The 26,084-nt window shown below is 57.4% G+C and overlaps 1 protein-coding gene across 7 annotated transcripts in view; it reads right to left on the bottom strand.

The window, feature by feature from the left end:
- The window catches only part of ATP2B4 (ATPase plasma membrane Ca2+ transporting 4), a 50,818-nt gene that overhangs the window by 7,270 nt on the left and 17,464 nt on the right, over nt 1-26,084 (bottom strand). For 2 of the 7 annotated variants that reach the window (XM_051638861.1, XM_051638862.1), the window contains exons 2-20: nt 21,930-22,381; nt 17,468-17,665; nt 16,401-16,658; nt 15,484-15,609; nt 15,210-15,335; nt 13,573-13,608; nt 11,838-11,999; nt 11,511-11,725; nt 11,176-11,418; nt 10,831-11,072; nt 10,263-10,497; nt 9,189-9,368; nt 8,828-8,915; nt 8,618-8,724; nt 6,883-7,074; nt 6,553-6,766; nt 5,893-6,104; nt 5,420-5,527; nt 4,899-5,081 (exon numbers count right to left, since the gene is read on the bottom strand). In XM_051638861.1, the coding sequence (XP_051494821.1) occupies nt 4,899-5,081; nt 5,420-5,527; nt 5,893-6,104; nt 6,553-6,766; nt 6,883-7,074; nt 8,618-8,724; nt 8,828-8,915; nt 9,189-9,368; nt 10,263-10,497; nt 10,831-11,072; nt 11,176-11,418; nt 11,511-11,725; nt 11,838-11,999; nt 13,573-13,608; nt 15,210-15,335; nt 15,484-15,609; nt 16,401-16,658; nt 17,468-17,665; nt 21,930-22,125 (3,321 nt within the window). In that variant the 5' untranslated portion in view covers nt 22,126-22,381. Of the gene's footprint in view, nt 1-2,527; nt 2,729-4,898; nt 5,082-5,419; nt 5,528-5,892; nt 6,105-6,552; nt 6,767-6,882; nt 7,075-8,617; nt 8,725-8,827; nt 8,916-9,188; nt 9,369-10,262; nt 10,498-10,830; nt 11,073-11,175; nt 11,419-11,510; nt 11,726-11,837; nt 12,000-13,572; nt 13,609-15,209; nt 15,336-15,483; nt 15,610-16,400; nt 16,659-17,467; nt 17,666-21,929; nt 22,382-26,084 lie in introns of those variants that run through there. The other 5 variants (XM_051638864.1, XM_051638867.1, XM_051638865.1 and 2 more) reach the window with 5 other exon arrangements.

The raw sequence follows: 26,084 nt of genomic DNA, 5'->3' as shown, positions 1-26,084 counted from the left end.
TGTGTTCTGCCACTTCTCTTGAGAACAGGCTGCAGATCTGATGGGTGAACAGATGCCACCTCTCTTCCTGGTGAAATGAACCACGTTAAACTGTCCACCTGGTCTGGTACACAGGTGGGCTGGGAGGGAAGACACCAACCAGCACAGCCAGCAAGAGCTTCCAAAGGATCTTTGGTCTCAGCACAAACAGCACTCACATAACCAGACAAGTTACTCAAAGAAGAACCTTGTGCCTGGAACCCTGGAAATTTTACCTGTGAGATGTTCCAGGGTTTCCCTCTCATGAGGGATGTCCCTCCAAGTCTGCTCTCCATCTGGCTCAGAAAGATGCTGCACCACATGGGACAGCAACGTGGCACCCCCCTGGCACAGGTTCCACACAGCCCAGCTAGAAACAAACCAGCTGTTGTGCACACACACAGACCCACACACAGAGGCCAGCTGGGTGACAGACCCTGGTGAGGAGATGAGTGTGGGCCAGCTACCCCCACATGGTGCTGGGGCACCAGCTGGTCTGCAGCAACCCCAGGTTTATGTAGCTGGGAACAGAAATTCAGAGCTGTCCTTGCTGCACTAACGACCACTGTAAGATCCTGGATAAATTCAAGTGTTAAGTGTGAAGGCACAGGACAAGGGGACACTACCAAACAGGCCACTTTCTACCAAGACTGATCATCTCTCCCATCATCAACCAGCTCCCTCAAACCAGGGCAAAACCCCCAAAGTCAACCAGCTCAGCTCTGCAACCCATCATTCCTGAGACCTCTCCCTCCTCCATCTCCCTGACAAGGACACAGCTGCCGAGGTCCAGCCCTGGAAAACTCATCCCAGAGAAGTGAAGAGAGAGGGACACCATTTATCCATATGGAGGGAACTGGAGCTTTGAGAGGGAGGGAAGGGAAGCAGCAGAAGGAAATAGAGAAAAGTCTAGGCAGAAAACAGAGGCAGGACTTAGCAACCTGAGTTAGCTCCTGGTAAAGTCGTTTGCTGCCTGGAAGAGCACAAACTATCCAAGTTATCTATTTCCTTGCTGCAAATCCGGGAGAACATTAATCCACAGACTGCAAAAAAACCTGCATTTTGGTCTTTTCCATCCAAGCCCACTGCCCTGAGACCCTGCTAAGCAGGTTTTCCTCCGACGAGGAAGGCTCAGTGGTGCAGCCAGGAGCAGGAGGCAGCTGCACTGCTTCAGAAACTTTGGGGTTAAACAAAATAAAATCCAAGCATCAGTGGTGGCTAAACAGAGAGCAAACAGAAGGATCAGAAATTCTCTCTTCTCTCCCACAGTGCATAACCAGTGGAGACTGAGAGCCATTCCAAAAGTCACCAAGGGTATTTCTTTAATAAGAGGCAAACACGGACAATGACTGTGCAATAAAAGAGCCAGTTACCTGGGAAAGATACACTACCTACTGACAGTCTGGCACAGCCCTGCAGAGAGAAGTCACACTCACGTGCTCACAAGGCCACGTGTGCAGCTCACACTGACCACGGGGAGAGGCACTGCACTTTTCTTTGCTCAGGAAACCCACAGCTAGATCCAGGGTCCAGCTTTGCCCCTTCAGCAGGGCCACGTTTTCCATCTCCGTTTGCGTGCAGAGGGTCCCGTGTCTGCACACACTGAGAACCAGGGTGTGCAGAGTGAGCAGGCTACTGATGAGCCACTGCAATAGGGTGACAAAGTTCTGGCTGTGACAGGGGACCAGCGAGCCCTGTGCTGTCCCTGGGCAGCAAAGGGCACGCTCAGTGTGTGGGCTTGCTCAGCTCTGTCTCACACAGCATGCAGGTTCTCAGGTGGGACAGAGGAGGCTGCTTGTTTACAAGCCAGCTCCGAAACAGCAGGTTGAGCTGCAGGTGAGCAGCTCTGAGCAGCTCCTGTGTGACACCAGGGGCCAGCTGGGCCATGGCTGCTCTCAAACACCAGCCAGGCAGCCAACCAAGGCAGGAGCAAACAGCCCTTCTCACAGAGCACACAGGCAGCCCTGGTACCACAGCTCAGCCTACCCTGGTAGCACAGAAACTGCTGTGGGAAGGTCTGAGGAGCTTCTCTGCTCCAAACAGATTGTCAGCTGCAGGAAAGCAAACGCCTCTGCCCACCCCTGCCCTCCTGGGGCATCCTGGGGCTGGGCAGAGCCGCACGGGACAGAAACGGCAGCTGTGGGGAGCAAGGTGTCCTTCTCACAGCAACGCTTTTAGCTGCTCATGAACACACGGTGCTTTGAACAAGAACTGCCAATTTTTGCCCCCCCTCAGGGGGGTGGACTCATACATCAGTCCTGCAAAGGAGGAGAAGAGGTAAAAATGGAGGAAGCAACAAGGAATGGGAGCGGGGAAGGACCAGAAAGTATCGTAACCTTGTTCAAGATGCAACAGCATAAAAACTGCTTTTTTAAAATGCTCTCCCGCCCCATCCTTCATTTGAGAAATGAGTGTGTGAGTCGAGGTTTAGAGGGAGAGAGAACAGGCTGGGTTAGGTTGGTGCAGGTGCTCTCTGTGGTTATTAGAAGTCATGCATTGTAATAGACTATCACTCACTGCCCGCAGGAGGAGATGCAGCAGCAGCAGCAACAGCAGAAGTGGTGGGAGTGGAATTGACGGAGGAAAGAGCTACATGGGTTGGGCTAGAAACATTTTTTACATCGTGGTGCTGGCTCACGATGGAAGGCTGTCTCCTGAGGGCTCCCTGCAAAGAGGAGGCTCCGGTCTGGAATGTGTAAACTACGTCCATCTGCAAAGAACCAGAGAGTGAGATAGTGTCGCCCCAGCCAGAGACAGGGAGAGGGGTCAGGGGTGGAGGGGAGCAGGGAGGTTGGGCAGACACACAGGGACAGGAAGGAAGGAGGATGGAGAGGTGAGGAGGAGGGAGGAGAGAACCCCCCCACCCCACACTTCCATAAAATCCACTGGGTTTGCTGGTGTTTCTGGGAGCAGAGGAGAGGTGCAGCCTCTGCCACGCTCTCGGAGGCATGAGAGGGACAGGGCTTATCCCACCACCAAGAAAGCGACTGTGGTGGGAGGGAGAGACAGAGGAAACACCTTGAGTTATCCCAACAATCTGCAGAAGGAGCAGAGGAAGAGAGAGGGTGGGCAGAGGTGTGAGCTGGCAGCTGGTGGTCCAGAAAACGGCGCTGGGAAAGGGTTTCTGATCCCTCAGCCCCATGGTGGGGCTGGTGGGCTGGATCCTGGGACACACCATGTGCCCATAGTTCCCATGGCAGCTGACCATGCTGGAAGATGCTTCAGCCCCTCTCCCAGGATCACGGCTCAGCACAGGACTGAGAAGTGGAGGTGGTTGGGGCAGGGGTGCAGCAAGGAAGCACCAGCCTCGGGGGTGGCCACAGCTGCTCTGTGGCTGGAGGCAGCAGCCGGGGGCCACCGTGGCTTCCCAGACACTTTGCAGCTGGACTGTCCCCAGCCCTGTGCCAGCCAGCCCACCAGCAGAGCACACAGCCCTGCACTGCCCACCTTGGCTGCACAGCTCCTGGGGATGGAGCACTTCCTCCAGACCCACACGCAGCTCTAGTTCACCCTGGAGGTATTTACACACTGCAGTTTGATCTCCCTCCACAGAGGGACCCTCTTTATCCCAGCACACCAGGCTGGCCCATGGGGAAGAGCCCTGTGCTCTCACTTAAGACACACTGACTCGGGACAGAACCCCTCCAGATGCTTGGGTTGGACCTGCTGGCTGCTCTGCTTGACATGCAGGGCACCACAGCCAGGAAAGGAGCCACTAAAGAGGTTCCAGGATGTGCCAACGTTCAGGAGCATTTTTCATGTTGCAAGAGCTTGTTTCAGCCCAGGTCCACCAGGGATGATATCTCAGAGACTCTGGGCTCAGCATGCCTGGCAGCTCAGCCCCCACAGCACCAGCCACCAGTGCTGCCCTGGGCCCTCCAAAGAGCCTGAGCACCCCTCAGGGAATCAAGGCTGAACCTCACCTTGAAACCAGCAAGGCAACATCTCACAGAGGAGAAGCAAAGTTAGCACAGCACAAGAAAGCTGCTGTGCTCCCTCCAGCCCGTGTCTAGGCCTTTTTGTTTATCTCCATTTGCTGGAGGGTCAGAGGACGAGGAACAAAGGGTAACACAGCAGCCCTGAATGCCAGAAGACACTGAGGACCTACAGCTTTCTTCCCTGGGGCAGCTCTGCCCAGGTCTTGAGGAAAGATTAGGGGCAGTGACCTCACTGAAGGGAGCTCTCCCTGCCCTGCCCATCCAGCAGCTCAGGGGAAAAAAACACCCCTTCAGGAAAAAAAATTAGTCAGGGGAAGAGAGCTGATGTAAAACCTGTATGAACAAAGACATTCTCCTTCTCTTTTGTGCTGTGGGGCCAAGTCCTCCAGACAAGGAGCCTGGAGAGCTGGCAGGGAGGGGAGAGAAGAGCCCTTGGCCAAAGGGATGTGGGGAATGACAAAGAACAGCAGAGGAGCAAGACCAGAGGGTCTTGCACAGGCAGATCCCCCTGGGCACGTTCCCCACCAGGAGCCAGGTCCCAGCAGTGACCAAGAGCAACTTCACCACTGACCCCCTGGCACAGCTCGGTACCAGCCCAGGGGCTCCGTGGCCTCCCCACAGCTTCCAAGCCCTCTCCTCTGCTGGGCAAGGTGCCCATTGGCAGCTGGTCCCACCTCCTGCAGACCAGCCTGGCTTCAGGCATGAGACCAGACTGGAGCATCCCCCCCCACCCTGGGCTGTTCCCAACAGCCAGGCTGCCCTGGGTCCCCAAGCAGGGCAGCCCCCCAAAGGCACAGGTGGTGGGAGAAGTCTGGCCCAAGAGGTGATGGCATCCTCTGAGCATCAGTCGTTGTCTCCTTCCAGACAGAGCCCCTGGAGAGAATGAAAGAGAAAGAAAGAGAGAGAGAAGGAAGCCCCCCTCTGTACCCCCAGCCCCAGTACCTGTGTCTGTATCCTGTTGAGACCCCTGAACCACAGGATCTGCCCGCGCCGCAGCTCCATTTCAGCGTGGTCAATCTCGTCCACGTCTTCAGGGAGCTCCTCCTCTGGGATCTCCTCCTTGCTGATGCCATGCCCAGCTTCCTTCAGGAACTTCAGCTGGCTGGTTGGGACAGTGCAGATCAGCTGGGGAGAGGCAGGGAGAGAGCAGCTCCTTAGCCTGCAGGCTGTGGCAGCATGGAGCCCACCAGCAGCTTTGGCCGAGGGGGAACATTCCTGCAGCCATCGACTCAGCGAGAGATGCCAGGATGCAGCCAAGACACGGATGTGCTCCACTGCAAGCAGGGTGGGAACAAGCAGACTAGGCAAGCTCCTCTCCTCACTTCTAGTGTGATGCTGGGATGGACCATCACCCCCTTCCAAAGCTGCCTTGAATTCGTACTGGGAAGAGCAAGGGCGGTGGGCAGGGAAAGGCAACACCTTGGTGTGGAGGCACGTGGTGCGTTTCTCAGACTGGCTCTTACCTGGCCCCAGAGGAGCTCGCCCACTCCAATGAAAATACACCAGAACCACTGGCTCAGGGTGAGTCCAGAGCAGCTGAATGGCTTCCCACCAAACTCCACAATGATGATCTGCAGCACAGGAGAGAACAAGTCACACACTGGGGAGCTCCAAGGGCTGCACAGCACAGCCACAGGATGAAAAGGTCCCCTAGAGCCACACATCTTTCCCTGGGATCATGAGAGGAGCAAGGACCTCACATCTAGGCTAGTAACTTTCCAGAACACTAGGGGCACGCTGGGTGTGCTGGCCCTGGCACCTCCCAACACACTCTAGACCCCAACATTGAAGTTTTGTGTCACCAAGAAGCTGCTGGAGAAGAATAAAGGGACTGAAGGAGCTGTGGGCAGTGACTGCAGCAGACGCAGACCCTGCCTGTGGCCTGGTGCCCTCTGAGCCCCACGATCTTCTGCCCACGCTGTTCCTGCAGCCTCACCTGAGCTGCAAACGTCCCCAGCACCACGGTGCAGAAGATGGGGTTGCGGTAGATGGACTCGAAGACGTTCCTCTCGCCATGAATCTTGCGGGCGTTGATCTCGTTGAACAACTGCATCATGACAAAGGTGTTGAAGACGATGGTGTAGTGCTCGGTGGGTGGGGAGTGGAGGGGGGCGTTCCGGCCACTGTCGATGTCAAAAAACTTCTCCCCTAAGCACACAAAGGGTTTTGGGAAGGGGATGGGGAAGGGCAGGGAAGAGAGGAGAAGATGAGATCCTGTTCCTTCCTTCTGCTCTGCACTGGTGGAGCTGGAATTAGGATCCAGGTCCTTGCTGAAGATCCCCTGACCCAGCTGCAGTCCCCGTGTTAACCCCACCAAACATTTATTTCCCTAAAGATGTTGAAAACCTGCTGTCCTGGCTAAAGCTGACTCTGCACCCCGTGGGGTCTAAGCAGACCCACACCCTCAACGTAAATCCTCACCCTTAACATCCCTCTGCTCCCCAGCCATTATCAAATAAGCTCTGTCCTGGCCAACGTGAGGGCACCGAGTGACAGCAGAGAACGAGGGACCCCAACACTGGTGAGGGAAAGGCAGGGCTGGGCCTCTGCCCCTTTCCTTTTGCCCCTGCTGTTTCGGGGGGCCTCAAAAGCTCACCCGCAAAAAGCAGGGTGAAGATGATAGTGAGCTGGTACACTGCATGGCCCAGGATGTTCTTCATCATGGTGCGAGAGATGAGAGGCTTGTTGCGGCCGTACGGCTTCCGCAGCAGCAGGGACTCGGATGGGGGCTCCGTGGCCAAGGCCAAGGAGGCAAAGGTGTCCATGATCAGGTTCACCCACAGCATCTGGACAGCCTTGAGGGGAGAGTCCTGCAGAGAGAGAGAGGGGAGGGTAGAACACATCACACCATGGAAAACCCCCCCTTTCACTCCTCATTTCACTCGTTTCCCCCTGCTCTCCTCTGCCCACCCCGGCACCCCCCTACCTGCGTGATGCAGGCGCCCGTGAAGGCCACGATGACGGCCACGACGTTGACAGTCAGCTGGAACTGCAAGAACTTGGAGATGCTGTCGTAGACGTTCCGGCCCCACATCACTGCCTTGACGATGCTGGTGAAGTTATCGTCCGTCAGGATAATGTCCGAAGCCTCCTTGGCCACGTCCGTGCCAGCGATGCCCTTGAGGAGCAGGGAGAAAGTGATGGCGGGAGGCAGGGAGCAAGTTCCCTGCTCACCATCTGCCCAGCTCTGCTTCTTCCCAGAAATGGTCCCAAGAGAAAAATCCGCCAGAGCCAACCCTGCGTGTGCCAGCGAGTCCTGCTCTGGCTGAGCCAGCACTCCTGGGACAGCGGAGGCTCCAAAGCACCAAAGCCTTGAAGGACAGACCCCAGCTGGGCCCCAGAGCAGGGCTGGGAGTCAGTGCAGCCTTTCAGCCTGTCACTCTGCTCCAAGAGCAAGCTGGAGAACAGCTCTGAAATGTAGCTTCTTCCTTACACCAGATAACACCGGCATCCCTGGCCGGGCATCTCTGCTGCAAGCGAGGGTTGGGACCCCCAGATGAGAGCCAGAGCTTGGCAGCCCAAGGTCCCGGTGCCTTCCTGGTGCCTCCTGCCCCGGCCGAGGGGGATGGCAGCCCCGCGGTGGGCAGGGCCACCCGCAGCATCCCCGCCGGACGGGGGGTTGCGGTGCAGGAGCTGAGCTCGCTGCGTTTCTCAGCGCCGGCACAACGAGGCGCTCGCTTTGCACAGAAGCCTCGCTGGCAGGAAGCGAGTTCCCTGCTGCTTTTTCCCGGAGAAGCTCTCTTGAGATTTGCAAGACCTGTTTCTGACAGGGACCGTTAGAGGGCAAGAGCTTCGGAGGCAGCTGGACAGCCCAGCTGGAGGTATCTCGGGTGCCATTTGATCCCTGCTCCCTGGAGACCCCAGGGCAGCACAGCCCTAAGCTCCCAAAACCCCGTCCCTGGCCAGGGACTGATCCTGCACACGGGGGCAGAGCCCCACTGTACATCCCCAAGAGAGGACAGACCACCTTCTGCTGTTTGTCCTAAAGGCTCCTGGACTGCACTTGGATGTTTAACACCTGCATAAAAGCTCCAAACAAATTTCTCATTTGCTCAAAGCTCATAAGGCTCCACTCAGCCACTGGCTCCTGCTCACGTACCTAAACTTAAACAATTCACAGGAAACCCATTAAAACTGACAGGTTTATTTTCTTGCTTCTTTCAGACAGAAAAGCAGCAAACCAGGAGATAAGAGTTCTTCACCATAAATAAACTCCTTGAGTCAGAGCCAGCACCACACTCAGAGCCTGGCTGAAGAACTGCAGGGATAAAGCAAGTCACACTGAGTTACAGCTCTCCTGGACCCCACAGCTCGGCAACAGGGGCCAGGCAGGACCCTGCTCTTGGTGCTCTGCAGGCACCTTCTCACCTTCAGCATGAGACAGTTCCTCCAGGGGCAGAGGAGCCCTAAGCCAGGTTACCAGAGGATTACTCCTCTTTAATTGTTTTTCTAACAGTCCTATAAAGCTCATGGGAATTAAACCAAACCTCCAAAGAAGGTGAGGGGGTTATTTTCCCTTTTTAAGCCCTCCTGGAGATTTGGAGGAGAGCTTCACCAGTGCAGAGATAAGTGAAGTGCTGAGACTAGCCAAGTGTGACATTTAGTTTCTCACCCTGGAGAGCAAAGGCCAACCCCAGAAAAAACCCACCACCCATCCATACCATGGCAAACCCAACGTCTGCTTTCTTCAAAGCTGGGCCATCGTTGGTCCCGTCTCCAGTCACGGCCACCACCTGCCTCTGGTCACCAACAGTGCTGTCAATAATGCCTGAAACAGGGACAAGCAGTTTGGAGCTGCAAAAGCACCTGGGCTGAGCAGAATGAGACACTCTGGAAGGAGGCAGCAGCTGGGGGAGCTGGCAGACACTCACCTTTCACAAGTGTGTGCTTATCTGTCGGGGAGGAGCGGGCCAGCACTCGCAGCTTGGGCCAGATCTTATCCAGTTGCTCCTGTTCCACCTGCAGAAGGAGATATGTGTGAGAAAGGCACAAGAGACCCCCCCCAGAAACCTTTTGCCCCACCAGAGAGCAAACCCCAACTGGGACAGTGCTTTGGCCTCCAAGCACCCGGACACCCCTGTGCTGGCTGAGGGTCCCGGCTGGCAGAGGGACCAGGCATGTTTATCCAAGGAAAGGAGGAAAACCCAGTGGAATTTAGTGCCTGGCTCTGCTGGGGCTGTCAGAGGGGCCACCCACACCCACTGCAGAGAGGACCCAGGGCTGCTCTCCCACCTCTCCCTTCTCGTTGCGGATGAGCCGGTTGAACTCCTTCCCCTCCAGGCACAAGAAGTCCTCCCCAGGCAGCAGGATGCCACACTTGGTGGCAATGGCACGGGCGGTGTTGATGTTGTCCCCTGTCACCATGCGGACAGTGATGCCTGCACGCTGGCACTTTAGGATGGCATCTGGCACCTGGGAGACAAGGACAGAGTTTGGGGGGGGACGACATGGGCAGGATGCTCAGATTTGACACTGCGTAACCAGGTGGCTCCTCTGTCACCCTCCCTAAAAAGGATCTGGAAAGGGATCAAGAACCTGCATCTGCCCTCAGCTGGGGGCTCACACTGAGGACAAGATGCTGAACTGAGAACTCCTTCCCTCCCAGAACCGTTTGTCCCCGGGCTCCAGGGGAAGCCACCAGGGGGACCAGAGACGATGCCTGTCCCTGCTCACTGCTGGCTGCTCCTGCCCTCACCCCAGCCTCCTGCCAGGCTCACATGCATGTCCAGAGCAGCTCCACCAGCAGAGACAGTGGAAGATCTTCCTGCCCCAAGAGGAAGGGCACATCACTGCCTCCTCTCCAGCACAGCAAGGCCTGGGGAGCTATCACCAAGGGGGGCATTTCATCTGCCCCCCTCCCCTGCTCAGGTCCAGCAGCACATCGCTGTGCTAATGGGTTTATCTATTAGGGAGCGGTGGGGGAAGAGGATATTAGTGAGAAATTAGCAAATTGAATCAACGGCCTCCAGAGCTGGTGCAGATGGGGCATCTGTAATGCAATTCCCAGACCCAGATACTTGAACATCTAATCAGGAAAGATGCAAGCAAGGCAGGAGTGCAGGGGCAAGCTCCAAAATGTAATCAAGGGGCAGGTATGGGAGGGCTTATTGCATTAGCCCAGCTGCCCTCCCCACACTGGAGGCAGAGAAGGGCAGCAAGCTGCGAGGGAGCAACAGGCATGGATGCAGAGGAGCTACTTGTGCTTCCATAAAGGGGCTCGTGGTCCTGAGGAGCCGGGAAAGGGGCTCCTGGCTCAGTAACAGGGCTGGGTGGGAGGACAGCCAGGGCAGAGCTGGGATTCTGTACCTCTGGCCGCACAGGGTCCTCTATCCCAACCACAGCAATGCAGGTCAGGTCAGACAGGATCTCGTTCTCGCTGTCCCAGTCTGGCTCAGGATCAGCAGGGAAGTCACGGAAGGCCAGGCAGATGGTCCTTAGTCCATGGCAGGCCATGGGCTCTATCACCTTCTTCACCATCTCATCCCGGTCCTTCACCTTGAACAGCCGGGGGTCTCCGTTCTTGTCCAGGATCCTGGTGCACCTAACAAAGGACCAGGATGGAGGGTGAGGGAGACTGGTGGTGACACCTGCTGCCAGCTCAGCAATCTGCTCCCCCTGTCCCAGGCTCCCCAGCCACAAAATGGGGGCATCCCCCCTCCCATGGCGTTACCAAAAGCCACCTTAAACAAAGTTAAACACCTGGCCCAGCAGCACCTCCCTGCTCCACAGTGCCTGGGCATCCTCCACCCTGCGGCCCCCCCAGAACAGCTCTGTGGTGCAGCGAGACCCAAAAGCCCAGGGGACAGGGAGAGGGGGACAGGGAGAGGGGGACAGGGAGAGGGGGACAGGGAGAGGGGGACAGGGGGACAGTTACTTGCGCAGGATGATCTCGGAGGCTCCCTTGCTGTACATGCGGAAGCCGCCGCTGCCGTTCTTCAGCACCGTGCTCATGGATTTGCGCACCGAGTTGAAGGTGTAGACCTTGTAGAGCTTCTCCTCCGGCACCTCGTTCCTCACAGCCTGGTAATCCTGCTTCAGGTCCAGCACAAAACCCAGCAAGGCGCACTCGGTCTTGTTCCCCACTTGCCGGGGTAGCCCCCCTTCCTTCTCGGGGGGCTGGAAGGGGAAGAGGAAAGGAAAAGCAACGTCAAACCTGGGTATGGCAGGACAGGAGCTACAGGGAAGGCCGAGGGCACAATGTTGAGGTTCTCCAGCTTACCAGGATCTTGGAGGTGTAGGCAGAGTTGATGGCGACACCGTTGACTATGAGGTCCAGGATCTTGGGCAGGATGGCTTCAGGGTCGGGGATCTGGCGGTAGTGGGTGTCCCCCACGTAGGCCTGCACCACAGTCATACGGTTCATGGTGAGCGTGCCCGTCTTGTCCGAGCAGATGGCGGTGGCATTGCCCATGGTCTCACACGCATCCAAGTGTCTCACCAGGTTGTTGTCCTTCATCATTTTCTGCAACGAGGTACCACGGCCAGGGAGGTCAGAGCCAAAAGCCTGAGTTTCCTCAACACGCCCCTACTGACCCCACTGCATCACGGTCTCACCTTCACAGAGTAAGCCAGGGAGATGGTGACTGCCAGGGGGAGCCCTTCAGGCACAGCCACCACCAACACGGTGACACCAATGATGAAGAACTTGACGAAGTACTGGATGTAAATGGGGGTGCACTCTGCCAGCCAGGGCCGTCCCTGCACCCCGAATGTGTCGATCACAAAGTACAGCACCAAGATGATGACTGTGATGGCTGACATGATCAGTCCTGGGGGGAGAAGAGGCAGGTGAGGGGACACAGGGAAGGGAACAGCCCCTTCTCATGCCACTTCCCACAGGAACCCTGGGGTGACAGCTTGTGCTGGGCCACTGACACTCACCAGCCTTCCCAATCTGGACTGCCAGGCGTGTGAGCTTCCCTTGCAGCACAGACTTCTCCTTCTTGGGCACCTTCACCTTCTTCTTCTCCTTTTCCTCATTTTCCACCCCTTCCTGGCTCTTCAGGGGCTGGATCTCTAAGGCCACACCATCCTGAGTTTTAGCTACAGCCCAGGGCAAAACAAGACACCACGTGTGAATAGGAGAGAGACCAGGAAAACCTGCAGGACACCACTGAGAAAGATGGTGGTGGAAGAGAGAAAACCCACAACAAGAACCATTCCCGATGACACACGCATCTGAGCACATGGAAACCTCTTGTCCCAGGGCCCTCTCTATGGAGCAGTTTTCTGTCATCTACCCCATCTCCACAGCTAAAAGATCCTCAGAGCTGACACTGGCAACGTGACCCCTGTGCTGCTCACACCTCTTAAGGCAGTGCTGCGAGAACCCCTCTGGCCAGGCTTTGGGGTGCAGGCAGGTCTCTTCCAGCCTCCCCTGCGGGCTGCTTTTCACCCTGCAGCAGATGGGGAGCACTTTGGGCTGACCCGGAGGCTTCAGTCCCCCCCTGACCCCTGATGAACATCCCCACTCCCTCCCGGTGCCACCTCTGCAGTACCCCATGGGCAGCTCAGCAGGAATCACTTGCCAGGGGAGCGACTGAGGGGGTGAGATGGAGAGGGATGGTTAGAAGTTTGGATGGAGACTGCAGAGGAGCGAGCCAGCTCCTTGATTCCCAGCCCTGAGCCAACCATCATGTTTTTAGGACCTGAGACAGCCAGGCTTTCAGTTCCTAGAACTGGTCTAGTCCAGATGAAGGTCTGCACCAGGGAGACCCAGGTCAGCTGCAAGTTTTGGAGAGGGATGGGAAGAGGGTGGGAACCCCTCCGAGAGGCTCCTCCTCAGCTGTTAGGGCTGGAGTTGCCCTACAGGGGCCTGTGGTTGCCCCTGGACCTGTCCCCTCCCAGCTGCAGCCTCTTGGTGGCTCGGGACACCCCAGAGCTCAGAGCAGCTCCACATCGGACACCTCCACGGTTACAACAGACCCGACACGGACAAAACAAGCACCCGGACACAGTCTGACGGAGAGAAACTCAAACTGCTGAGAGGAGAGAGAAAGAGAGAGAGAGAGAGGTGGAAAGAGAGGTGCAGAAATGGGCTTCCTCCACAGCCTGCAAAGAACAGTGTGAGAAACACTGGTGAGAAGACGCTCACGGAGTCGAGGCCATGGGAGGAGAGGGTGCAACCATCACGTTGGCCAGGCCCCACGGGACAGTTCATCCCAGGAACAGCAGGAAGGGACCTATGTCTGTCCCCCAGCTCTACCCAAACACAAACCCTGCAAAGGGGCAGCTTCTCATGGGCACAGGGTCTTCAGATGTAAACATGGATCAAGTTTGCCCTGAGAAAGGGACATTCTACCAGTGGTCCAGGCTGCTGGAAGAGCCCTGTGCTCCCGGCACAAAGGCTTTTTTGCTCCACACAGGGGCAACGTGGCTACTGGGGAAGCTGACCAGCCCCACCCCAGCTATGAACAGCCTCATGGTGGGGTGCTGGAGGTCACCATGATGCCATACCAGGGCCACCAGCCACGGGACCGTTGCACCCTCTCCTGGGACAACGAGGCAAGAGTCCCGCCGGAGCAGCAAAGAGCACAGACTGATGAGAAGAAGGAAGGAAGGAGGAATGCTCAGTAGTTAGTGTGGTGCTGGTTCAAAGGATGGAGAGGCAGGTTACCTTTGTTGCGATTTTCGGGGGCTCCGGATTTTTTACCTGTTCAAAGAGAGAAAGGGTGGAGGGCTGAGCACATGGACCCACGTGCAGCATCCGGCTGGTGGGCCAGCCCAGGGCCAGCCCTGCTCCAAGGGGCTGTGTGCTGCTCCAGCAGCATCCGTGTGCAGGGCTCAGCACCTTGCAGTCACCACGAGGGCCTTGGACCACAGCCTGTAGCACCACGGAGGCTCCAGAGCATCTGAGACACCCTGTCCCCAGGGCTTCGCACTTCCCCACCTGCAGAGCACCTGCTACAACCCCTGGTCAGTGCTCCAAAGGGTGCCAGAGGTGTCTCAGACCTTCAGGGAGAAGGAACCATCTGGCAGAGCTTGCCCTCTGAGCAGCATGTGCCGAGCACTGGTGCTTTCTGCCTCCTGCTGCCATCGGCTGCAAGTGGATCCACCTGGGGACACAGACTTGTCCCCTGCCATGGACAGCAGGGGGGGGCCTGACCCCCATGTCTGTGATGGGCAAGGTCTGTACATGGGGGTCCCCAACGTGCCTCCACAACACAGGGAGCCCAGGGCTGCTGAAACCCAAATAAATCTTGAGTGATGAGGGGTTTACACCCCTTCTCCCCATCACCCCCAGCACCACAGTGGGAGATGAGCCAGTGAAGCCCCCTGCCCCATATTGCTCCATAACAGGGGGCTGTGAAGCACAGAGCTGGCTTTGCTGAGTGACAGAACTCAAAGGCTGGGAGAACACGGAGCATCGTGCCTGGGCACCCGGGGGGCTGCTGCTCTGCTGCTCCCACATCTCACCCTGTCTTCCCACCTCCAAGCTGGCAGCTAAACCCCAAGAGCTCCACAGCCACCAAACCCTGGCAACGTGAGCCAGCCCCAGCCAAGCAGAGCTGGAGAAAGCCAGAGCTGAAACGGCTGCCAGGAGAGGCTCAGCAAGCCTCTCCCTCCCTGGCATCACCTCCTGGGAAGGGCTCCCTGGCACAGGGATGCGATGCCAGCCAGCAGCTCCCTGCTGCCAGCTCCCTGTGGCTGCTCCCAGTGAGCCTAGACTTGCCCAACAGGGCCGCAGGGACATGAGGGAGAACAGGAGCTTCCCAAGCTTGGCTTGTATCAACACTGGCTTTAAAGCTGGTATTGGAGCTGGCACAGAGCAGGGGGATAAGTCTCAAGATGTGAGAGCCAAGGCAAGGAAGCATTCGAGTCCCAGCATGATCAGGAACACCTCAGTCTGCCTGGCTGCTCTCCTACCCTCCACACAACCCCTCCTCTCCCTCTCGCCATCCTCTGCGCCTCGCCTCCTTCCCCAGGGAGCTCAGGGGATGCCAGCAGAGATCTTCAGCAAAGTCCTCCAGGTTCTGGATGGGCTACTCACTCACACCCTGCAGACAAGCAGGACTCACCTTCCCAGGCTGGGGCAGGCACTGAGCACCCTGCCACGGCACCGTGGGGCATTGCGATCGGGCGCTTTCCCCTCTGCACCTCGACCCCCCACCCTGCAGCTCCAGGCTGCAGAAGAGGGAGCTGGAGCCATGTCCCATGGACGTGGGTGCAGCTTGTTGCACACCAGTGGATGCTTCCCAGGAAAGGGAGAAAGGCAAAAGGAGGGGAAAAGGCAGGTTCAGTGGGTCTCCTTACCTTTCTTCACCTTCTTTTCCTCATCTCCTTCTCCAGCACCCAAGAGAGTGAAGATGATTCCTGTCTGGGAGTTGATACCCACAGCAGTCACCACCATCCTACCAGAGCCCTCCATCACGTGGGTACCTGGCACAGTGGGAAGGGCACGGTGAGACAGGACACTGGCAGGCAATTCCCATCTCCTCCCCAACACCAGGACATGGGATCCAAGACCAACCAGCACGGCCCAAACCCATCCCCAACCCACCACTCAAGAGCCATCCCAGATCCTCACCTGACAGCAGCATGGGGTCTTTATCCAGCGATTTCTTGACTTGGTCTGACTCCCCGGTCAGAGAGCTCTCATCTATTTTCAGGTCATTGCCCTGGATCAAGATCCCATCTGCTGGCAAGAGATCACCTAGGAGAGGAGCAAGAGGGGGGTCAGCCCCAGCCTGGGCTGCCACAGCTCACCCCTGCCTGCCCCCTCCCAGGAGGGGGCTTTGTGTGTCAGCAGAAGGACCCAAAACTCAGTCTCAGAGCAAATCTAGAGGGAGGAGAAGCAACAGATGGGTATTAGAAGACAGATGGGCTTTAGAAGATGATATAAAATAGCTCCAGAATCTTCACTGATGTATGAAAGCATTTGTTTGCTCAATCAGACAGTTCTACTCCAATCTGGTTTTACTGAATCAACACTAGATCCTTCCCAAAGCCTCCCGATACAGCCAAACCATTACATGATCCCACCATCCACATGTCGAGGAAGGAAAAAGCCCTGAGTGAAAATAAACACCATGTTGGACCAATCTCCTTCCTGACAGGAGCTGCTTGGGATGATCACACCCCTGGTACACAAGAAGCAGGACCGATTTAGCCCAAGGGCTACATCTCCTTGCTAAGATGATGTTCCCCCTTGCGAAGATGATGTTCAACAAGAACAGGGTTCTGAAAATGACTAATTTTTGAGACCAGCAGGTCACTAAAGCAGCCCAAAGCAGTGCTCAGAGTCTGGCTTAGCTCTGCCAGCCCAGCCACAAGGTCAGGGGAGCATCTCCCACTGCTCCTGGCCATGGCATGGTCCAATATGCAGTAACTGGAGGAGCCACACTTCCCCACAAGGCAAAATGGGCTGAAAAATCAGAGAGGAGGAACCACCAAAGCTCCCGAGGTAGGAGGACAGACCCCAAAGCCACCACCACCTCCACTCACCATACTTGATCTGGGCGATGTCTCCCACCACAATCTCGGCCACCGGGATCTGAATCACCTGCCCTTTGCGGATGACCGTGAACTTCTGCTCCTGCTCGATGCGGCTCTGGAGACCCCGGAATTGCTTCTCCTTGCTCCAGTCATTGAAGGCTGTCACCAGCACCACGATGATCACCGAAAACAAGATAGCTGCCCCCTCGATCCAGCCGGCCTGTGACTCCCCCTCATCCTCCACACCGCCCGTCGACTGGCCACACACTGCAGGCACAGGGTGAAAGGTCTTTGTGCACAACAAGACACCAAAAGCTCCTTTGCACAACCCCTTTCCCCCGAGCAACACGAGCAGAGCAGAGCCTGAAAGACAGTTACTCCTCCCTCCTCCTCCCTGAGCTGGTCCAAGAGCTTCCCCTGCTCTCAGGAGAGGGTTTTTACATCCCTGGAGGCATTTGGGGATTTTTCATTATTTTTCCCCTTCCTTTTCACTTTTCATGTTTGGCAGAGGTTGGGCTGAGGGAGCAGGACAGCTGGTTTCTAATTCCAGTTGCAGCACCCAGCCCTCCCTCTGCTGCATGACCCTCCAGTGAGTCACTGTCTCCCTGCATCTCCAAATCCCTACCCCAGCTTGACCCCTCCAACAACAGAGATCCAGGGCCTGGGAAGAGACACTTGCCCAGTGTTGCTCAGTCTCACATGGGAGGTGGACTCTCTGGTCAGAGGGAGGCAGCAGGGGACAGACAGTCATGTTCCTCCATGCCCAAATGAAAAGAGAAGCCCCCAGACTGGATGGACCCCTTGGTGTCTTAGCATCTTTTGGGGAAGCAGCAAGGAGCATCTCTGAGCCATATCATGGTGACAGCTGTGCCCAGACACATCCCTCTGTGTAGGTCCATGAATGAGACCATGCCCAGGACAGAGAGAAGCCACCAACTAATGGGGGAGCAGAAGTAGCTCCTTGCTCCATCTGCACCAGGGTGGCGGGACCCACAGGGTGCCCTGGTCACACAGGGCTGGGCACAGTGGCTCACACAAATCACCCACCACGCCGTGCAGAGACCCCAGGGACTCACATTCATTGTCACCTCCCGGAGGGTGATAGAAGGACAGGCCCAGGGAGATTATGGCTGCGATTTCCAAGATGATCAGTGTGACGTCCTGGAGTGCCTCCCACACTAACTGCAGGAACGTCTTGGCCTTTTTGGGAGGAATGAAGTTCTGGCCGAAGACCTGCCGCCTCTTTTCCAGGTCAGTCGGGTTCCCGGACAGGCCTGGAGAGGGGGGGGAGAGATGGAGATGAAGCCAAACCTCACCACAGCCCCCCAGCAACGCCGATGAGACCCCTGTGAGGAGCAGCTCCATGCCTGCATGGGGGACATCAGGGGGGAACCAAGGCAGGGCTTTGCTCCCATCACCCGTGGGGGTAGGGACATCCCACCGGTGGGGCAGGGACATCCCACCGGTGGGGCAGGGACATCCCACCGGTGGGGCAGGACAATGCTGGAGCTGTGGGCAGGAGAGCACCCCCAGCTGCCTCTGGAAGCGCCCGAGCGCTGGGCCCTGCCAACTGGCACTGCCCAGCTTGTTTACATGCTGCATCAAATTAGCCGTAAATCTGGCACCGCGAGCGGCGCTCGGAGCTGCCGGAGCCACCTGATCCTTCTTCTCCTGCCAGCTCCCAGGAGCAGCCGCCGCCAGGAGCGACTCGGCACAGCGGGAACGTCTCCGAGCCCCACGGACACATCCCGGCGGCAGGGGCTGGGGCAGCGTGGCCAAATTGGCTCCTCTGGGGGAGCTGGTGGAGGGGACCAGGGGCTGCTCCTGCTGCGGGAAAAAGGGGCGGTGGGAGAGAGGGAAAAAGCGGGACAAGCCCTGAGCTGGGCTGCTGCTCTACCCCCCCCTCCCCAGCTGCACACAGCATCGCTGAGGAGAGGGGAGGCAGAGAGGGGAGGCAGAGAGGGGAGGCAGAGAGGGGAGGCAGAGAGGGGAGGCAGAGAGGGGAGGCAGAGAGGGGAGGCAGAGAGGGGAGGCAGAGAGGGGAGGCAGAGAGGGGAGGCAGAGAGGGGAGGCAGAGAGGGGATCCTGAGCCCCTGCCCCAGGGGACTGTGGACACAGCAGCCTTCACATTCCTCCCATTCCAGGGGCATGAGCCAGAGATAGGAGAAGGCTGTTTGCCTCCCCAGGCCCTCTGCATTAAAGCCTTTCAATGGCTAATGGGGTCCCAAGGGAGAGCAACCCACCCTGCTCAGCACCATCTTAATCCAGCCCCGTGCCATGTCCCCCTGCTCTCCACCTTAAGACGGGCCGTGGGGCTGCTGCCAGCTCCCGAGGTGCCCCGGGCAGGCGGCTGTAACGCCCAGCCCTGGGCACTTCCCGGTGCCTGGAGCAGCCTGGCAGTGATGCCCTGCCAGGGGGACTGAGCCCTGCTCAATCCCAGCTGGAAGGAAGCAGCAGAATGAATCCCATTCCCTCCCTCTCCCCCTCATTGCACCCCACTTTCTCCAACTACGCTGCAGGGAGGGGACAGGCAGGCAGAGCATTCTGGGCATCCCCACCCAGCCATGACAGGGCAGCAGGATCCTGGGATCTCCCAGTCCAGGCGGCCTCCCCGAGCCCAACCCATGCGGGAACGCTTCCTGCCCAACGTCTCCGGCAGGATGGATGGAAAATCTGGCTCACTGTGGAGCTTGACTCATGCCGGGGAGGCACGGCGTGTGCCGTGGGCAGGCATGCCAGGCACACACACGTTCCTGGACGAGGATGTAGGATGCTGCCACCAGGCACAGGAGGTTGCACACGTGGCTCCTCCAAAACCCACGTCCCACCCACAGGCAAACCCCCAGAGCTGCCCTTTACCCTTTGGGGGCAACAGGGATTGGGGGGGGAGGAAGGCTTTCAGTTTCTCTGTGCTGATACAGGAGAGTTGCTAGGAGCAGAAACCAGGGGTGCACACCCCAGGAATGCACTGGAGCAAATCTTTCCTGGCCAGAGCCCTTTGGGGGAGATCAGTTAGTGGGTGAATGGATTAGAAAATTTGGATGGATGCCACAGGTGACAGCAGGAGAACAAACCCCCTCTGCAGTCACTGATCCCTGGCACTGCAGTCCAGGAAAGCTGCTTTTGGGTGGCAAAACCTTCACTCAAGGAGGCCCCAAAGCAGGCTCCCGTCCCCGGGAGCCGCTGCCACCAGCGGGTGACTCAGGGCGGTGTTTGCTGGCACTTGTCACCCAGGAGAGACCAGGACGGGAGGTGCCGAGATCGGTGACTCACCGGAGCTGCCTGTGCCTCACTGCCACCGCCCTGCTTCCCTTCCCCCCTGCCCGACCCACCTCAGGGACCCACCTCCCAGGATGGGGGAGGTGAACAGCCAGCACCCGGCAGTGACCACCCTATCACCAAGCCCCGTGGGGAGGAGCCTGATGGGGCTGGGGTCCACCCACACCTTTTAGAGCAAGAGCCAGAGCAGCCGGTTGCAGCAGAGCCCCCCACCCCCGATGCTGGAGAGACCCTCGTTGCACAAACACTTCTGTGTAGAGATGCCACCCTATGAGAACAAACCACCCCAGGGCCCCTCGGAGTGAAGGCAGCCCCCTGGGGGGATTCCCAGCGCCCACACAGGCAGCAGTGCCCCACCTTGTGCCCACAACTCCAGCCACACTCTGACCAGCAAGTGTCAACTCAAGAGGGGTCTGCAGGCACAGGGGGACTTGGGGTTAAGCCTGAGTCAGCCCCAGCTCTCCACAAAGGCCTTCCCAGAGGGAAATGGTCCCAAAGCACACATGCCAAGACAATGCCAGCGTTCCCCAGATTTTCCACGTTATCCACTAAACCAGCTGCAAACACAACCCAGGCTCACCTGCCTTGCCCTTCAAGCAGACAGCTGGGAACCCCATCCCTGTTTCCAGGGATTTGCCTGTGGATTCACTGGGACAGGGAACATGCTCCTGGCTTGTAGCTTCCCAACCTGCCAGGACTTCCCTCATCATGGAACCACCACACCGTGTGTCTGGCTCTCAGTTGGGCACCCATGGAGAAGCAGACTCAGCACAACAGGATCCAAACACCTTGGTCTGATGGGCTTTTGCTCTTCCTAAAAATCCCAACTCCTAGGAAATCACCTTTCTTTACTCCCCGGGCTCAACAGGACAGGGTTTGGAACAAAACGCATCCCTGGAGCAAGAGGATGAGACACGGATACACCGGGGGCATGGGATACAGCGATGCCAGCCAGAGTGGAGGGGGAATGTGGGCCTGGAAGCAGCACTTGGGATCGAAGGGCAGCCTTTCACCTCACCCTCAGCAGGAGCTGCCAGGCCACAGCAGAGCCTTTTGGGTTCACTTCCCTCCTCCCCTCCCACCCCCAAAGGAGCTCGTTCCCACTTTGGCAGGGCCGAGCGCATTGTTTTGCGACCTGGACTTGGTATTTCCACCGGGACTCCCCCCCCTGCTCTAATGACATCCCGAGATTGTCTCCCCTTCCCGGTCCCACTCACAGCTGGGAAACATGCTAATCCCCAGCTCACGGCACCACGAATAACCCACCAGTTTTCGGAGCCGAGGAGCAGCCGGGTCCCCATCCCACACAGCCTCTGTGGGGCCACATCCTGCCAGCACTGTCCCCAGGCCCAGGTAAACCCTCAGTGCTGTAAGCTGCAGGGGGGGTTCTCCCCCCTGTACCCCTTTTAACACCAAGGGAAAGGTGCAGCATTGTGCAAAGACACCAACAGCCATGCCAGGAGCACCCTTGATACAAAAAGGCCAGCCTGGACCACAGGGAGGAGAGGTGACATCCTTCCAACAAAGCCTCCCAAGAGCGACCAGGCACCTGACATTGCTCAAACCCATGATGCTCAGAATCACCCAGCCAGGTTTGCTTCTCCCACAGCCACTCAAGAAGCTCTGCAGATCTGGTGGAAGCCCACACGCACATCCCCATCCCCAGCAGCGACTCCCCTTGGGGACATTTGGCTGGTCCCTTGGCTGAGATGCTGCCACCACCCCACAAACGAGCTCCTCACAGCCCGACCACCTGCCCAGGTGCACTCCAACCTTTACCCTCACTTCACCCTCCCACCACACGGCCCTGACATTAGAGCTGTCAATTATTAAACTGGGGAAAGGCTAGAACTGACCTGTGTGGCAGGAGCTGGGCTGTGGAGAGGAGCCCCCTCATGACCCTCATACCCTGTCAGCTCCTCACCCCCACCCACATCCCATCTCCACTCCATCCTCCCAGGGGATGTGGGGCTCCAGGCTATGCCTCAGGGGAACCCCTAGGGAAGACTATTATCTTCTTTTTCTTTTTTATTCCTTCTTCTCCTGCCCTAAACGATCATTTTATTCAGATGCAGCAGACCATCTCCCACAAGGCTTGTGGTGGATGCAACAGGACCACGCTCCAAGCTCAGCCATAAGAGCTATTTGAGCCATCACCCTCCAGCCACCAGCTCCAACCTTACGTGGCTCCAGCCCAGAGGCACCAGCCGGACCCAAGCAGGTGGGTCCCACCTTGCAGACCACAGAACGGCCACTCACCTTCAACTGGCGACGTCTTCAACCTCTTGCAGACGTTCTGCACGCCGCCGTAGGAGTCGTTGAGCCGAGCGACCGCCTCGCCGCTCCTCAGCTCCATGAGGTTCCTGAGCTCCACCATGGAGCAACCAAAGTCCCCCTCATGGTTGCCTTCAGCAACCGAGTTCCCGGGGTGGTGGTCGGCCACGTTGTTCGTCATCTTGCCGGCGCCGCAGCGGCGATGCCAGCTCGTGGCTCCTGCAACGTCCTCCCTCGAGGGTCCGGTGGGGGGATGCTCGGCACGGCCCCTTCCCTGGGGGCTGCCCGGGTGAAGCAGGTGCCTCTATCCGAGCCCAACTTCTCCGGATAAAGGTGTAAACAGGATGTGCATGTTACCGCGGAGGCGACCTTAGCAACGACCAGCGTGCATCTCCCGCAGAAGGAGGAGGGCTCCCTGGATACCACAGCAACTGGAGCTGTGAAAACAAGGATGGGAAACAAAAATACCGGCATTAGGAGGCCTGCTAATAAAGGCGACCGCCCCGTGGGATCGCTGAGCAGAAGAGAAGCCACCCAAGAGTGGCTGCCCCCCAGAAAGAATGTGCTTTGGAGGTGCTCACGCAGCCCCCCTGGGGAATTATTAGGAGGATTTGCCCAAAAAAAACCCAAAAACCTGGATGAGCAGAAGTTGAGTTTTCAGGGAGCTCAGCCGGGCTCGGGGTGTTTCACAGGCCTTGCCATGGAGAAAACCAGCAGCAGCAGCTCCAGCAGCACGTGGGGCCGGGCAGGAAGGGCGCCCAGGTGGTTCTTCACTCAACCCCCAGCTGCCCAGCCCAGAAAAAAAAAGCTCCCATTCAGTTTGGTTTAAAAATACATCTCAGCAGTGGAAAACAGCTGCTTCCTTTAAAGGCTGCTGTCCCGGGGCTTCCTGCACTGCCAGCAGGTAAGCAGAAGAGCATCCCACTGGGCCAGCTTGGCATAATGAAAAGGGGCTCACAGCACCCAGAGGGCTCTTAATCAGTGGAGAGGCTAAGAAGGAATCAGAGGAACTACTAAAAACCTGCATGTTTCTTTAAAATGAAGAGGCTTTTGTATTAACGACCCTTTCAGACAGTGTCTCCCTCTTTATTCTGCTCACAGGCTCTCACACCGTCCCCTCAAAGGCAGCGAGCAAGTTCTCAGCCTTGGCTCTCAAAGCAGCGAGGGCAGATGAGCCTCAAAACCACTTCAACCAGCAAGACCTGAGCACTGCAGCCAGGCAGGGACCGTGAGCACCCCACAGCTCCCTGCTGCCCCAGATATTTGGGGTCTGGATGCCCTGCTGGCATCCCAGGCAGAGAGGACAGGTACTAGGGACATGGAGGCAACAGATGAAGCAACATGGGCAGGAGAGGGAAAGGGCTTTCTTTAGCCCAAGGCACCCTCTGGCTCTGCCCCTGAGCTCAGATGCCAGCAGCAATGCTCCCAGACATCTCTCCAGCACCACAGAGGCAAAGAGCCTGCAAGGGAGGCTCTTTATAGAAAGAAAATAAAGTCTTCCCTAGAGCAATAAAAATTAATAGATAAAGGGAAATGGCCACTAAGGCAGCATCAGCACCAAGACAAAGGTCCAGAGGTGGCAGAGCAAGTAACCAGAGAAGCCAAACGTCATGGGTATGTCCCAGCTTCACCCACCAGCAAACAAGCCCAATTCCAGCCCTGGTTATACCAGCTTTGCAACCCCTGGGGCAGCAAGACCCCAAAACCCCAAACCTTTCGCTGCACACCCCACCCAGGGTCTTGCAAGCAGTTCCCTTCCTCACCAGCAACACCCAGGGCAGCTCTCAGCGTTATCAGGAGGCAACAGGCACCAACTGAATCTCAGGGACACCAGCAATGCCACCACCATGGGAGGGCCCTGTCCAGCAGCTGCAGCCAGCAAAGGGGTGGGGAGCACAGGGACATGCTCCCCACATGGCACTGTGGCTCCCAGGGCACCCAAACTGGCACCCTGGGCATCACCACTGCCCCATAAAGTAGAGGTCACCAGCATCCTTGCCCCAGCATCCTTGCCCATGGCCAACCCGGTCACCCCGTGGCTCCTCATCTATCATTTAAAGGCAGGAAAGCTGCCAGCAGCAGGAGGTAAGAGACAGCAGGTCCAATTAAGCAGACTCCTGCTGATCAAGAGAAAAACAGATAATTGCCCCCACCTCAACACACTAATTTTTTCCTCTTTCATAGCAACTAACATCTACTGAGGAGAGCTCAGAGGTTAAGAGAAAGACAGTTAATTAATACTGTAATGGCCTAAACTGTAATTACCCCAGAAGGAGCCCCCGGGGCACCAATCATCACCAGCCTGTGCCCAGTCATGAGGCTCCTTCCTTCCAGCAGCACCAGCCCCAGGGACTTGCTCTGCGGGTCAAGAAGGAGAGACCCTGGTGCGGGAAGGCTCCTGGAATCTGCTTTGAGCATCCTTCCCAGCCCCAGTTCGAGGCCAGAGACCCATTCCTGGCCTGGTCTCTGCCTCATCCCACTGGCACAGGACAGGTCCCCATGTTGGGAAGGATCCATCCCAGAAAAGTGGAGAGCTGTGCTCAGGCATCCCTAACAGCTGGTGCTCTAACGAGCTCCTAAGGACTCCAGCAGCATTCAGCAGGCTGTCCCTAACTCTCGTAATTCATTTCCAGAGCCTCCAGGCACTCCAGAGGAAGAAGAAGTGCTCCCCAATGGTCCCCTGGGCACACAGGGCAAGAAACATGGAGCAGGTGACAAAGCCTGAGGGGGACCCAACCCCCCTGCCCTGTGTGGGAACCGGCTGCATGGGACCGTGTCACCTCCCAGGCACTGTCCCTGAGGAGGACAAGGGTAGCTGTGGACAAGGAGAAGTTTGGGGGTAGCAGCAGGGAAAGACACAGACCCTCTCGACCCATGGGATGGGGTGTGAGCTGGGGGAAGGAGCCTGCAGGCTCCGGGAAGGAGGGAGCGGCTGGCGAGGAGCAGCGAAGCCGATGCGGTGCTGCAGACAAACCTGCCCGGAATAATAAAAGGCTGCACCACACAGACCGTCCGGGCTGGGGAGAGCGGCCCCGGGCCGGAGCAGCCCTCCTGTGCCCCCCGCAGGCAGCAGAGCAGCCGCTGCCAGGAGGAAAGGGACACCGTGGCTTTTAAGCAGCAGGGAGAGGGAAGTGGGCTTGCCCAGAAAGGGACGAGGGGAAAAAAAAATATATCAGCTGGACATTTCACATGTGACACCTTCAGCCAAGCCTTAAGTGGTCTCAACACAACGCTGGCAGCACAGCCTGGGGCACCAACAGCCCCCAGCAGCTGCCTGAGCAGCTATTGCTGGGCCACTGGGCAAGACCACAAATCCTTCCTGCTCAGCTCAGCACACCCAGACCAGACCCCAGCCAGCAGACATAAGCACCACACCATCTGATGACCAGAGCTGGAGCAAGCCCTCACCAAGCTCAGGTGTCTTTTTTTACCTATGAAGGAAGAGGAAATCCCAGCTCAGCTCCCCCTGCATCTTTCTCCAGCCTGGACATCTCCCACCAGCCAGGGCTGAAAGGTCTGTGCCAAGGATGGGCAACACCAGCCACCACCCCCCCCGCCCAGAACCACAAACCCAGCTGGGCCAGTAGGACAGCTCAGCCAGGCAGGATCAGGCCCATTGAGTAAACCTCAGGCCATTTGGATCAAAGTTCACCACCTTTCCCATCACCTGCTCGGCTGCATCAGCACAAAGCCTCTGCCTGCATCCCAGCCCCACGCACTGCCCCTGGCTCGGGGCCATCCTGCCCCTCCGCAGCACCCACCAGGGTCCATCTCCCCTTCTGCTTTGGGGATGGGGTGCTGGAAACACTCAGCTGCTGTTAGGTTGCCATGGCAAACTCAATGTAAAGCTGTCAGGGATATTGTTTGTCACCAAGTGGGAAAAAAACAAACAACACACCACCAACAAAACAAAACAAAAAACCCCAACAAATCAAAACCAAAACAAACCAACAACAAAGCCAAACAAAATTACCCTTCCCTGTCTGGGTTTAAGATTTTTCCCTTTGGAAATTAAAAGCAGAACTCCATCCTCAGTGGAGGGACTGTGCTGAGCTGCATGGACAGACTGACTCTCCAGATAGACATGCTGGCTCCAGAAGCCAAAGTAGCCAATTTAAGCAGAAAAACTGGCCTGAAGCA

Source organism: Apus apus, chromosome 23, assembly GCF_020740795.1.
Source record: "Apus apus isolate bApuApu2 chromosome 23, bApuApu2.pri.cur, whole genome shotgun sequence".
Taxonomy (NCBI): Eukaryota; Metazoa; Chordata; class Aves; order Apodiformes; family Apodidae; genus Apus; species Apus apus.
The sequence above is the reverse complement of the archived record's forward strand: the minus strand, read 5'-3'. Positions and strand labels throughout refer to the sequence as shown.